The 14860-nt window shown below is 49.9% G+C and overlaps 1 protein-coding gene across 1 annotated transcript; it reads right to left on the bottom strand.

Moving 5' to 3' along the window:
* Positions 1 to 1970: 1970 nt before the first annotated feature.
* On the bottom strand, positions 1971 to 14617 carry LOC133362799 (zinc finger protein 239-like). The gene is made up of 2 exons (XM_061581743.1): positions 14605 to 14617; positions 1971 to 2614 (listed from the first exon to the last, which is right to left on the bottom strand). The coding sequence occupies exons 1-2, from the start codon at positions 14615 to 14617 to the stop codon at positions 1971 to 1973; spliced, it is 657 nt and encodes a 218-aa protein (XP_061437727.1).
* Between the last annotated feature and the right edge of the window lie 243 nt (positions 14618 to 14860).

The following is a 14860-nucleotide window of genomic DNA, read 5'->3' as shown; positions in this document are numbered from 1 at the left end:
AGAGTGTGCCTCGACTCTGTCGTCAGTCTCCCTGGAACTCACTACACCTACATGGCTGAAGAGGAAGCCATGCTAATTGAAAAGTCCCGCATACAAGAAGAAGCAAGCATAGCAACTGCTGCCACCCGGAAGAAATCAGAGCAAGGGAGTATACTAGTGTAGGACTTGAAATATGACGCGCCACGCGTTCTGTTGCTATGCAAGCGAGCAGTGTACAGCGGGGGGTATCTGAGGACGGGGTTATTGTTGTCGGGCGTGAGGGAGACGTCGTTAAGATTGGCGACAGGTGTTAGGGGTAACCGAGGATGCAGGCCGGTGATTGGTCAGGAGGGTGAGTAGTTAATGACCGGCGCCGCTCTGGCGGGAATAACAAGGTCACGTGAGGCTGGGGGCCTGGGGGCGAGTGGCGAAGCGGGGGGTGAGATAATTGATTGGGACTATACCGTAAAAACCTAAGAATATTAGCCTGATAGCCTGTTAGGGTGTAGGGAGCTCCCAGTACCCTTCCCCTGGGGAGATTAGTTACTAACTCTGTGTTAACCCCTTCCCCGAGTTAGGCGCAAGCCCTTAAATAAAGAGTTCGGCATCAGCCCCCACACGACTAGCTTCAGCGTCGTTCTTCCTACAACAACTGCACTGCAAGTGAAAGTCGTCCTACGCAATAACCCTCCTCCCTCTCCTCTCTTTCGTCTCCCTCACACCAGCCACGATGAAATGTAATTAATACATTTGATTACTTTATATTAAATTTAAATAATAAAAATGTAAAAAGGTATTTCGTATTAATCATTTTTATCTGAATACAGTATTTTTGGGGTTGTGGAACGAATCATCTGAGTTTCCATTATTTCTTACGGGGAAATTCGCTTTGATATACGAGCGCTTTGGATTATGAACACGTTTCCGGAACGAATTACGCTCGCAATGCAAGGTTTTACTCTACTTATATATACATAATCATTTTTTGCCTTGTATTTCATAATACATTTCACTTATATAACCTTTTTGCTGATTTTTAAAGTGGTACATGAACAGGATAGGTGACATGTCATCATGTAAAGCAACCATAAACATATGAAAAGACCTCGGTTTACAATTTTGTTGGAGGCACACTGTTTTTTTCTCTGTATTGTCACAGCCGGGACGGCTGGTTTTTTTTACACGGGGGAGAGTGATGTCGTGAATGCAGCATCACTACCGTGTGCACACGCACACGTGACGTCACTACCACATGGGTCTACACGCACACATGACGTCATCCCGGCTGGAGGCGGGAATGACGTCAGGGCCGGTTCTGGACTCGGGAGGCCACGGGGGTGGTGTGAGGTCGTGGCACTCTCCGTGACCCCGGCTGGACACGTGACCGGATCCCAGTGGGGGCCGGGGGCCCAGGGGGGCACCGCGGGGGGCACGTGGACAGCAGGGGGGGGGGGCTTCGAGAGGGTTCTAGAAGGGAGGCAGCCTCCTCATGAGGTTCGAGGCTGCCCGTGCCGAGAATGAAGATGCATTGTGAAGACGCCGAGAAGAGTCGAGGCCTCCAGTCAGCGGACCGCCTGGCTGGGTCACGCTGGAGTAGCTGAGAGTTAGAGAAGTGTGTGTGTTAGCTAGAGTAGGTCGCTGGTCACCACCCTATGTGTAATGTACAGCGTTATAATACGATGGGCAAAGGGGCATAAAAGGGGACCTCCCCAGCCGATCGGGACCAGTCGCATCTCAAGACCCAAGACCAGCCAGCTCAGGACCCTGGAGCCCCTCGCGCCGCTTGTCCTTGACCCGGCGCCGTTCTCTGGTCTCCTAACTCCGGCGCAGAGACAGGGCCGTGAAGGATCGCCGTCTCTGGGTGTAGGCCAATCGGCTGTCAAGGACAACTCTGCGTACATAGTTCTCAAAGCGTCTTTGTTTCCACGATGCTTGCAACGCGCATCCCGGAGTGCACCACGAAACGATGGGGGGGGGGGGGGGGGAAGACCCTAGACTCCTCCCACGACTGACTTCTCCCCATGGGCCGCAGAATGCCGCCGGAGGTGGCCGTGCCGAGCGAACCCTTTCCCGCACTCGGAGCAAGCGTACGGCCACTCGCCCGTGTGAGTCCACGCGTGCACGCGCAGGTTGAAGGCCTGCGTGAACCCCTTGCCGCACTCGGAGCACACGTGCGGCTTCTCGCCCGTGTGAGTCCTAGCGTGCCTCTTCAAGGTAAAGGCATGCACGAACCTTTTCCCGCACTCCTGGCACGCGTGCGGCTTGTCGCTCGTGTGCGTCTGGGAGTGCCTCTTCAAGGCGAAGCCTTCGGTAAACCCTTTTTCGCACTCCTGGCACGCATGCGGCTTCTCGCCCGTGTGCGTCTGGGAGTGCCTCTTCAAGGTGGAGCCCTCGGTAAACCCTTTCCCGCACTCCTGGCACGCGTGCGGCTTCTCGCCTGTGTGCTTCCTCACGTGCCTCTTCAAGGCGGAGCCCTCGGTAAACCCCTTGCCGCACACCTGGCACGAGTACGGCTTGTCGCCCGTGTGCGTCTGGGAGCGCCTCACCGGGTGGACGTGCCGGCGGAAGCGCTTCCCGCGCTCCTGGCGCGCGTGCCGCTCAACGCCACCGGGGCCGCTCGCCGTCTTGTCGTCTCCTGCCAAGGCACGAACGGGCGGGATGGGCGGCGAGCGGGGGGAGCCTCGTTGTGCCCGCACGTGGCTTTGAGTCGGCGTTGACCTGAAGGTTCAATTATACAATGGAGGGTTTGTGTTTGTGTCGTGAAAGACATACATTTCTGTATTTTATGTAAAAGGGCCCCAATCCACGTGGTGGATGATGTCACAAAGCAGTCTATAAAGGGCCTCAATGCACGTGGTGGATGACGTGACAAAGCCCACCCCCCACTATGCTCACTCGTACCAGGAACGTAACAACGCGATTTGTCTTGACAACGAGGTCTTAACTAACGGTGTCAGGCCTCACGCAACAAACTAAAAACTTAAAACAAATGTGTTTATTTAACGAGGTGTAAGGCCCCCCCCCTCCACTGAGCTGCTGTTTAGCCCTTCTTTAGAAGCGACCCTGGCCATCACAAATATCATCATCACGCGGACATTCAGAGCAGCAGCACAAATATTCTCAAACGCGTCGCTGATGTCGATTCTAAACGTAGGGAGAAAAACCCGGAGGACCCGGAGAAAATATCCACGTCGCCACGGGGAGAGAGACGCCAAGTCCAAATATACAGCAGCAAGTGTCAGGGTCGGAATCAAAACCCACGACCTCCTGCGTACCGGGCGAGGTAGTCAACATCCCGTTGCGTTATTCTCTGCGAGCCGACGGCACTCACCTTGACCGATGTGCCGCTGCAAGTGCTCCGCATCCCCTGGCCAGACCCTGGCTCCCCCAGTTTGAATCGTCAACAGAACCTGAGCTGTAATTGTTACATGGCAAAAAATCGCATTCGTTCAATGATTAATATCCACGCAACCACGGGGAGAGAAACACGCAAACTCCAAATATACAGCAGCAGCAGGCAGTGTGAGGGTCGGTATCGAACCCACAACCTCCTGTAGACCAGGCGAGGTAGTCAACATCTCTACAGGGTCGGTATCGAACCCACGACCTCCTGTATACCAGGCGAGGTAGTCAACATCTCTTAGGGACATGATCTAACCCACGACCTCCTGTATACCAGGCGAGGTAGTCAACATCTCCCAGCCACACACAAACACAGCAGCAGGTAGTGTGAGGGTCGGTATCGAACCCACGACCTCCTGTAGACCAGGCGAGGTAGTCAACATCTCCCAGCCACACACAAACACAGCAGCAAGCAGTGTCAGGGTCGGTATCAAACCCACGACCTCCTGTAGACCAGGCGAGGTAGTCAACATCTCCCAGCCACACACAAATACAGCAGCAGGCAGTGTCAGGGTCGGTATCAAACCCACGACCTCCTGTAGACCAGGCGAGGTAGTCAACATCTCTTAGGGACATGATCTAACCCAGGACATCCTGTAGACCAGGCGAGGTAGTCAACATCTCTTAGGGACATGATCTAACCCACGACCTCCTGTAGACCAGGCGAGGTAGTCAACATCTCCCAGCCACACACAAACACAGCAGCAGGCAGTGTGAGGGTCGGTATCGAACCCACGACCTCCTGTAGACCAGGCGAGGTAGTCAACATCTCTTAGGGACATGATCTAACCCACGACCTCCTGTAGACCAGGCGAGGTAGTCAACATCTCCCAGCCACACACAAACACAGCAGCAGGCAGTGTGAGGGTCGGTATCGAACCCACGACCCCCTGTAGACCAGGCGAGGTAGTCAACATCTCTTAGGGACATGATCTAACTCAGGACATCCTGTAGACCGGGCGAGGTAGTCAACATCTCCCAGCCACCGAGGTGCTACCGTGCTGACCAGCATCGATGTCTCGCAGTCTCTCAGCGGAGGCTGGACACGTCCCTGCTGCATTCTTGTCCATTTCTCATTCGACGAATGGCCACTAAATGTGAGAAGCCATCTGGCAAAGCGGCGGGGAAGCTAAGAAACACGACAATAAACGCAGACAACGAAATATAACCACGATAGAGGTTTGTTTAAAGCTTTCGGTAAAATCGCGTAGATAGCTTCAAAATTAATCAAAAATAATCAACAAAAAACCACCACGTGTCGATCGTGTGGGATAAAGGGCGATACGATCCAGCCGCTGTGCGGCGCAATCGATTACCGAATCTAAGAATCGTTTGTTAATGGCTTCAAAGAATGGAGAGAATCGATTTGACAATTATGACGCGGATCGATTCTGATAGATTGAGTCGGGAAATAATCTTAACTACGGAATACCATTTGGGTCATTTTTTGTAACGCGTTTTCTAAAATTGACATAACCGCCTTGGAGCCAATCAAATTTCAGTATCTCCGCTCCCACGTGACACGGAGTTTTTTTCCCCAAACATACAGCAGCAGGCATTGTCAGGCTTGAGATGGAACCCACGACCTCCTGTAGACCAGGCGAGGTAGTTAACATCTCCTAGCCACCGTGATGATGATGAGAGAGAGATACAATCTTCAAATATACAGCAGCAGGCGTCGTCAGGGTCGAGATCGAACCCACGACCTCCTGTACACCAGGCGAGGTAGTTAACATCTCCTAGCCACCGTGATGATGATGATGAGAGACACACACTCCAAATCTACAGCAGCAGACATCGTCAGAGTCGATATCGAACCCATCTATCCACCGTGGTTCCCCTTCGATGGTAAGAGGCCGTGGTTATAATCTCGTGGAAAAATTAGGAGTCCTGTGATACTCTTAGTTTTTTCGGTAAAGTCACCACGTAGGTAAAGAATGAAATTAAAATTAATAAAAAATAAAATAATAAATGACGTTTCGGAGGCAACACAAGTCTCCGTCATCAGGTGGGACCGTCACAGCCAGATTTGCTGTATCAAGTGAGGCAGGGATTCCAAGATGCAAGTTCTTCAGATGTGAGTGTGAAAGCGATGGGTATTACCTTGTTATCGCAGCATCTCTTGAGGAAGGCCAGCGTCTCGAGAAGCTGCGACTTCTTGTCCCGTGATGCTACTGTAATAAAGGTCGCGGAAAGCAACTTCTGGAATCAGCTTCTTGGTTATTTCGGTAAAGTCATGTAGAATGGAAATAATAAAATAATAAAAATCAATAAAATAATTCTCACGACGTTTCGGCCACAACGCAAACAGCCGTCCTCAGGTGGAGAGCAGGTCTGTCGAGTAGACAGGAGTCTGCTTGCGTTGTGGCCGAAACATCGTGAGAATTATTTAATTATGTTTTATTTTTATTATTTTATTTCCATTCTATGTGACTTTACTGAAAGAACCAAGAAGATGAATCCCTGCAGTCACGAAAGCTTTAAATTGAAAAATTGTGTAATCAGGTTTGTTTATTATCTTTCTTCCACAGCTCCCATCATACGGACTCCTCTGCTATCTGACTCCGTCACGCTGTTGACAGACAGCGTGAGAGGGAGGGATAGAGAGAGAGACTGTGGCAGGCTCTGGACCCCCGTTCCTGCGTGGCGTCTCCCTTCGTTCCAGTTCTGACCACGTGTTGCCGGTCTCCACCCCTTTTAATCCCTGGGTCACGTGGTGCCTTTCAGCCAGTCCTGGGTCACCTCCCTGGAATCTTCCAGATTCCATCCTACGGTCCCAGGACCACGCCCCTGACTCGTCCCCCCATTGGCTGTGGCTAAAGCCAGCAGGGCCAATCATCTACTTCCACGTGTCACCTTCCCATTACGTCAGGGCCATGCCACTACTCCTCTCCCCATTGGTTATGGGCCTGGACCGGTAGAGCCAATCATTATAAACGAGGTGTGACCATTCAACCACCCAGGTGTACCCTCACATTACACATTGATAGCAGCCAACTCCTCTCAATACGGAGGGACATATACAGGCATCAGGGTCGGGTTCGAACCCACAACCTCTTGAATACCAGGCGAAGTAGTTAATATATCACCACCATGACTCTCCCACCCACCCACATACCCACCCATGGTCTCAGCTAGCTGATGGATGTTGCAAGCGAGAATTTCATCATCGCTTGCGGCTGGGGTTGCCATCGTCCCCCACTCCTCCAGATGTCGAGCGGAAATGGACGAGGTTTAGGACTATGGCTCATGCAGCTGCAATGGCTGCTTTGGGTACACGGTCCAGAGTGGAGAGTTTCCCTTACCTGGGCAGTGTGCTCATGACCGGATCCGGTTTGACAGCAGAGGTCTCGCATCAGTCAAGCAGCATTATCTTTTCATCGGTTGCGTAACACTGTGTGGAAGCTACCTGGTCTGTCGCTCCGCACGAAGCTTCAGGCCTTCTTGGCCATGGTAATTCCCTCCCTTTTCCACGCTTGCGAAACGTTAGAAACATTTAGGCTGGCCTGCCTGGGTTTAACCAGGCTGGATTGTGTGAGCTCAAAAATCCTTAAAAGATCTGGATAAAGTCCCATCGGTGAGCTCCTCCGGCAGGCAAGATTGCGTTGGCTGGGCCATGTAGCCCGTATGCCCAGCCACCGCATGCCTAAACAGCTTTTGTTCGGCCGGATCGAGGGGGCGAAATGGGCGCGGCACGGGCTAGAGAAGAGATATGGTACAGGAAGATGTGGAGCTGAGTGGACTTGCCGGTGACTGGTACCAGCAGTGTCAAGATCGGCCTCTGTGGAGGAGGCTCGTGAAGGACGCTACTGGTCAGTTGGAGGCATTCGCCCTATAACCAACAATAAGATGCTGGATGTACTAAATTGAGTGGCAGAAACGAGGACTCCCACATGCTCGTATTCTAACCTGGCTGAAAGAAAAAATGCATCCAATCCAAATCGATGTTTTATCTCCCGAGTTTTCAAATCCAGAGGAAGACCCAAATCTGCTTGCAGCAGTGACCGCAAACATGATTCATGGGCCATGTGGAAACCTTAATGTCAATGCAGCATGTACGAAGGTCAGAAAGTGCAGCAAGAAATATTCGAGGCAATTGATTAAAGACACACAAACTGGAGACGATGGATATCCTCGCTGTAGAAGGCGAGCTCCGGCAGATGGTGGATACGAAGCAAGACTGAAGATTAGAGGCAACACGGATATCGAAGTGAGCAGGTGGGTTGTTCCATAGTCTCCCCTTCTTTGTAAAATGTGTCAGGCGCACATTAATGTGAAATACTGTAACTCGGTGAAATCCATCAAATACATTTGCAAGTATGTCAACAAGGGAAGCGACATGGCTGTTTTTGGACTCGCGAGTGAAAACAGCCGTGACGAGGTTTCTCGGTACCAGTTGGGAAGGTGCATCAGTAGTAATGAAGCAGTTTGGCGGATTTTCAGTTTTCCTAATCACGACCGCCACCCCACCGTTGTTCGCCTCACTGTTCATTTAGAGAACGGCCAGAGAGCCGACTTCACAACTGACGACGCCCGGTTAGTTGCCGCTGAACCACCAAACACAAATCCTTTGACAGCCTTCTTTCAATTCTGTCTACAAGAACCATCTGCGAGCACATTGCTGTATCCTGAGATTCCCCAATATTACACTTGGAATTCGTCAAGCAAAGTCTTCTGCAAAAATGGAGTACCAGTTCCAGGACAGGATGCGTTTGCAAGCGAAGCCTTGGGACACGTCTACACAGTTCACCCAAACAACGGTGAATGTTTCTTGTCTCAGAATGCTACTTCACACAGTTCGAGGACCAACTTCTTTCGCAGCTCTAAAAACTGTAAACGGTGACGTATGTCAAGGCGCTCTTCCCCCTCCAACCCGGCAGCTTAAATAGACGCTCCAAGCCTGGTGCTGTTTCATTCAGACGCTGTCTTCCCGACAGACCTGTTCTTCACCTGAGGACGGCTGCTTGCGTTGTGGCCGAAACGTCGTGACAATTATTGAATTCCGTTTTATTTTTATTATTTTATTATTTCCCTTCTACGTGATGACTTTACCGAAAGAACCAAGAAGATGAATCCCTGCAGTCACGAAAGCTTTAAATCGAAAAGTATGTCAGACTTATAGAGAAGCTTGCCAAAAGCTTAGTTTAATAGATGATCACAACTGGGATACTACATTATCAGAAACAGCGTTAACATCTTTTCCAGAGCAAATAAGAAGCCTTTTCGCCATCTTATCGACCTGCAACCCATCCAACCCGAGCAGCCTGTGGGAGAACTATCGAGGAACCGTGAGTGATGATATAGTCGCAAAAGCCTGCAGAGACAACACAAAGCTCCATTTGAAATTTTGTCCGGAGGTTTTTAACGAGGTGCCAATATTGTTGGAAGATAAATGTCTAGCCATCAATAACTAGACACTGCTTCAGTTAGGCGTACAACCTCCAGAGCGGAATGAGCCTGATCTACTTAATACAGACCTTACGAGAGAAAAAAACTACAACGTTGAAGAGCTACGAAGATACGTAGAATCAAGAAAACCGCTGTTAATCGACGACCAACGAAAAACATGACATCATGGGCCACATCAGAAGGGGACAAGGTGGAATATTTTTCTCGATGCTCCAGGCGGAAGAGAAACACTTCTGACAAACTGACTCCTTGCTGAAATCCGAATGCAGAATGATTTGGCACTTGCAATCGCATCGCCTGGCATTGCATCTGTAATGAGAGAGCGCCGTCTAGGGACGACGAGGGCTAATTGATTCTAGATTTGAAGCGTTTGTGACTGCAAGGATTCATGTTCTTAGGTTTTTTCGGTAAAGTCACGTAGGTAAAATTTTTTTTAATTAATAAACATTTTTTTACAATCTATATATATAAAATCGTTCATGTCTGTGTGTCTGTGTGTGTGTGTGTGGACTGCACTTTCATTGGACGGCGGTTGCCCCTGGCAACGGCTAGCCACGCCTTCGCCGCTTTCATTGGACGGCGGTTGCCCCTGGCAACGAGTAGCAACTTTTCTCCGCAGGGTGGACGCCATTTTTAATAGCGCGGGGGGGGGGGGGACCGGCACCCGTACCCAGCGTTCGCCGGGTGGGAAAATCAGGCAAGGCGGGAGGCTCTGCACGGTGCTAGGCCTCGACACCCAACACGCCACTCTGAGGTAAATTCATACAAATTTCACGTCCTCTACAGAGTGGCGAGGGAGGCAGAGTGGCGAGGGAGGCAGAGTGGCGAGGGAGGGACTCAGCCTCAAAACGAGTAACTCGTGTGGCGTATTAACATCGCCACTGGGGAGACAAAGGCGGCCGGGCGTGGTGGATACAAGTCCCGGGCAAAGCCGGGTCATGACTATGTGTGTATGTGTTTATGTGTATGTCTCTGTGTCTGTATGTATGTGTGTATGTATGTGTCTGTATGTGTTTGTGTGTATGTATGTGTGTGTCTGTATGTATGTGTGTGTGTATTGTGTATGTGTTTGTGTGTATGTATGTGTGTGTTTGTATGTATGTGTATGTTTGTGTGTATGCATGTGTGTGTATGTGTTTGTGTGTATGTGCGGTTATGTATGTGTGTGTATGTGTGTGTCTGCAGCAAGCGCGTGTATGTGTACCTATGGACGCGCGCGCGTGTGTTGTGTAGGGGGAACGGTAGTGTAGTGCTTAGCGTACTGCCTGTGTCTATGTGTGTGTGTGTGTGTCTGTGTGTGTGTGTCTGTGTGTGTGTGTCTGTGTGTGTGTGTCTGTGTGTGTGTGTCTGTGTGTGTGCGTGTGTGGTGTGTAGGAGGAACGGTAGTGTAGTGCTTAGCGTGCTGCCTGTGTGTGTCTGTGTGTGTGTGTGTCTGTGTGTGTGTGTGTCTGTGTGTGTGTGTCTGTGTGTGTGTCTGTGTGTGTGTCTGTGTGTGTGCGTGTGTGGTGTGTGGGGAGCGGTAGTGTAGTGGTTAGCGTGCTGTCTGTGTGTCTGTGTGTGTGTGTCTGTCTGTGTGTGTGTTCTGTGTGTGTGTCTGCGTGTGTGGTGTGTGGGGAGCGGTAGTGTAGTGGTTAGCGTGCTGTCTTTGTGTCTGTCTGTGTCTGTCTGTGTGTTTCTGCGTGTGTCTGTGTGTGTGTGCGTCTGTGTGTGTGAGGAGCGGTGGGTGTAGTGGTTAACGCTACGCTGCGCTACCAACCCGGCGAACCGAGTTAGATTCCCGCTCATGGCCACCACCGATCAAGATTATTTGAACCTCACATAGGTCGACTCAGCCTCAAACGAGTAACTGCTGTGGCGTATTAACATCGCCACTGGGGAGACAAAGGCGGCCGGCCGTGGTGGATACAAGTCCCGGGCGAAGCCGGGTAGTACAGCTAGTCTATATATATAAAATCGTTCATGTCTGTGTGTCTGTGTGTGTGTGTGTGGACTGCACTTTCATTGGACGGCGGTTGCCCCTGGCAACGGCTAGCCACGCCTTCGCCGCTTTCATTGGACGGCGGTTGCCCCTGGCAACGAGTAGCAACTTTTCTCCGCGGGGTGGACGCCATTTTTAATAGCGCGGGGGGGGGGGGGGGGACCGGCACCCGTACCCAGCGTTCGCCGGGTGGGAAAATCAGGCAAGGCGGGAGGCTCTGCACGGTGCTAGGCCTCGACACCCAACACGCCACTCTGAGGTAAATTCATACAAATTTCACGTCCTCTACAGAGTGGCGAGGGAGGCAGAGTGGCGAGGGAGGCAGAGTGGCGAGGGAGGGACTCAGCCTCAAAACGAGTAACTGGTGTGGCGTATTAACATCGCCACTGGGGAGACAAAGGCGGCCGGGCGTGGTGGATACAAGTCCCGGGCAAAGCCGGGTCATGACTATGTGTGTATGTGTTTATGTGTATGTCTGTGTGTCTGTATGTAGTGTGTATGTATGGTGTCGTATGTGTTGTGTGTATGTATGTGTGTGTCTGTATGTATGTGTGTGTGTATTGTGTATGTGTTTGTGTGTATGTATGTGTGTGTTGTATGTATGTGTATGTTTGTGTGTATGCATGGTGTGTATGTGTTTGTGTGTATGTGCGGTTATGTATGTGTGTGTATGTGTGTGTCTGCAGCAAGCGCGTGTATGTGTACCTATGGACGCCTGCGCGCGTGTGTTGTGTAGGGGAACGGTAGTGTAGTGCTTAGCGTACTGCCTGTGTCTATGTGTGTGTGTGTCTGTGTGTGTGTGTCTGTGTGTGTGTGTCGTGTGTGTGTGTCTGTGTGTGTGTGTCTGTGTGTGTGTGTCTGTGTGTGTGTGTCTGTGTGTGTGTGTCTGTGTGTGTGCGTGTGTGGTGTGTAGGAGGAACGGTAGTGTAGTGCTTAGCGTGCTGCCTGTGTGTGTCTGTGTGTGTGTGTGTCTGTGTGTGTGTGTCTGTGTGTGTGTGTCTGTGTGTGTGTCTGTGTGTGTGTCTGTGTGTGTGCGTGTGTGGTGTGTGGGGAGCGGTAGTGTAGTGGTTAGCGTGCTGTCTGTGTGTCTGTGTGTGTGTGTCTGTCTGTGTGTGTGTTCTGTGTGTGTGTCTGCGTGTGTGGTGTGTGGGGAGCGGTAGTGTAGTGGTTAGCGTGCTGTCTTTGTGTCTGTCTGTGTCTGTCTGTGTGTTTCTGCGTGTGTCTGTGTGTGTGTGCGTCTGTGTGTGTGAGGAGCGGTGGGTGTAGTGGTTAACGCTACGCTGCGCTACCAACCCGGCGAACCGAGTTAGATTCCCGCTCATGGCCACCACCGATCAAGATTATTTGAACCTCACATAGGTCGACTCAGCCTCAAACGAGTAACTGGTGTGGCGTATTAACATCGCCACTGGGGAGACAAAGGCGGCCGGCCGTGGTGGATACAAGTCCCGGGCGAAGCCGGGTAGTACAGCTAGTCTATATATATAAAATCGTTCATGTCTGTGTGTCTGTGTGTGTGTGTGTGGACTGCACTTTCATTGGACGGCGGTTGCCCCTGGCAACGGCTAGCCACGCCTTCGCAGCTTTCATTGGACCTGGCAACGGCTAGCCACGCCTTCGCCAAGGGCTGCAGTTTCATTGGACGGCGGTTGCCCCTGCCAACGGCTAGCCACGCCTTCGCCACTTTCATAAGCTCCGTATTTAATTAAATATTAGCCATTACACAGTATTGTTGGAGCGCTAGGGGGGGGGGAAGGAACGCCACCCGTACCCTGCCTCTTCCAAGCCCACAATTTTAGGCGAGGCCGCAGGCTTTGCACGCTACTAGGCCTCGACACCCACCACGCCACTCTGAGGTAAATTCATCAAAGTTTTTCCTACTCTTCACTACACCCCCACCACAATGTGTGCTATTAATATTACTTTTAAACCCAACGCGCCAACAATCGATCACTTTAATGTTCACTGTACAAATACTCATTAAGCTGGGTGAGCGTACTGCCAGTCTATCATGTACACTGTAGCCTGCTTATTAAGCTCGGTGAGCGTACTGCCACTCTATCATGTACACTCTAGCCTGCTTATGAAGCTGAGTGCGTGTACTGGCAGTCTATAATGTGGACTCTTGCCTGCTTATTATAATCGATTCTTTATATGTTCTTTGTACAAACAGTCATTAAGCTGCTTGAGCGACCCCAGTTCGATTCCAACTCACGCCCACCACCGCTGACGATTATTTGAAACGGACCTGGCCCTCCCCTAGGTCCACTCAGCCTCAAAAGCGTAACTGCTGTCGTGTGTGAACATCGTCACTGGGGAGACAAAGGCGGCGGGGCATCGTGGATCCAAGTCCCCGGCAAAGCCGGGTCATGTGTGTGTGTGTTTGTGTTTATGTGTATGTCTGTGTGTCTCTATGTATGTGTGTATGTATGTGTATGTATGTGTTTGTGTGTATGTGTGTGTGTATGTATGTGGGTTTTTTTTATGTCTTTATGTGTATGTCTGCGTGTCTCTATGTATGTGTGTATGTACGTGTGTGCATGTGTTTGTGTGTATGTATGTGTGTGTCTATGTATGTGTGTGTATGTGTTTCTGTGTATGTATGTGTGTGTATGTATGTGTGTTATGTGTCTGTCTGTGTCTGCATGTATGTGTGTGTGTATTGTGTATGTGTTTATGTGCATGTATGTGTGTGTTTGCGTGTATGTGTATGTCTGTGTGTATGTGTTTGTGTGTATGTGTGTGTATGTATGTGTGTGTATGTGTGTATGTCTGTGTGTGTATGTATGTCGGTTTTGCCGCCGTGGTGGATCCAAGTCAAGCGACGACTTTGTCGTATTAAGTCGCTATACACAGCGTTGCCCGGGAGGAAAATACATTTTTACTCTTAACAAATCTTTTCTACATTACATAGCAATGACAAAACAACTGTCTAATTACTTTTTAACCCGACGCGCAAAAAATATATTCTTTCTAAGGTCACTGTGCAAATACTCATTCAGCTGGCTGAGCGGACTGCCAGTATATTACGTACACTGTAGCCTGCTTATTACATTCGGTCAGTGCACTGCTTATGAAGCACAGTGGGTGTACTGCCAGTCTATAATGTGGACTGTAGCCTGGTTCTTAAATAAAGTTAGTCAATTGGTAACACGTAGGCTTTCGCTAACATTATTCATAAACACCGTTATTGCCTTTAGATCGCCTTATTTATTAATGTGTTGTAACACTCCACCACCCCACACGGACAATCAGTACAAAAGTGTCCCGTTGATAAAACAATCATAGTTCACTGCTTTACGCCACCGCTGTGTTCAAGCGTTCAAACACTACAATTAACATTTCTGATTAAAAAACAACTGTATCCTTATGTTTAAACCCCACGCGCCATTATGTTTCAACCACACGCGCCAAAAATCGATTCTTTCCATCTTCACTGTACTAATTGTCATTCAGCTGGGTGAGCGTACTGCCACTCTATAATGTACACTGTAGCCTGCTTAATAAGTAAAGTCACTCATTATGTAACACGTACGCTTTGCCAACCATTATTCAAAAACAACATTATTTCCTTTACATCGCCTTCTTTATTAATGTGTTGTAACCCTCCACCACCCCACACGGCCAATCACTACAAAAGTGTCCCCTTCATAAAACACTAATAGTTCACTGGTTTAGCCCACCGGTGTGTTCAAGCGTCAAACCACAAAAAATACCATTTCAGAGTAGGACGTTTCGCTTATGCTCGATTCAATTACCAGCCAAACGTCCTACTCCACAATTCTCTGTCCGTCTGTGTACGCTCGCTTGCGAGCCATTTGCCCGGAGCCACGTACCGTGCCCCGCCATGGCAATAGGCATGTCAGTATTTTTTTATCCGTCACCTTTAATGTCGTTTTTTTTCGTCTTTTGTTAACTTTGCTATTTATTAATTTCCCCGCGCCGCTCCGCGCTTCCCATACAAACTATTGCACCATCGATCCCCGCGTCTTTCATAGGAGAATATCTTTTTCAATCTTTTCTATTAAGTTTGCTGCCACGCATATTCATAATTTACTGTTAAACAATTTACTTTCACGCATTATACTTATT

The sequence above is a fragment of the Lethenteron reissneri genome, unplaced genomic scaffold (genome assembly GCF_015708825.2).
Source record: "Lethenteron reissneri isolate LAM-NWPU_2019-01 unplaced genomic scaffold, ASM1570882v1 scaffold_1624, whole genome shotgun sequence".
NCBI lineage: Eukaryota > Metazoa > Chordata > Hyperoartia > Petromyzontiformes > Petromyzontidae > Lethenteron > Lethenteron reissneri.
The sequence above is the reverse complement of the archived record's forward strand: the minus strand, read 5'-3'. Positions and strand labels throughout refer to the sequence as shown.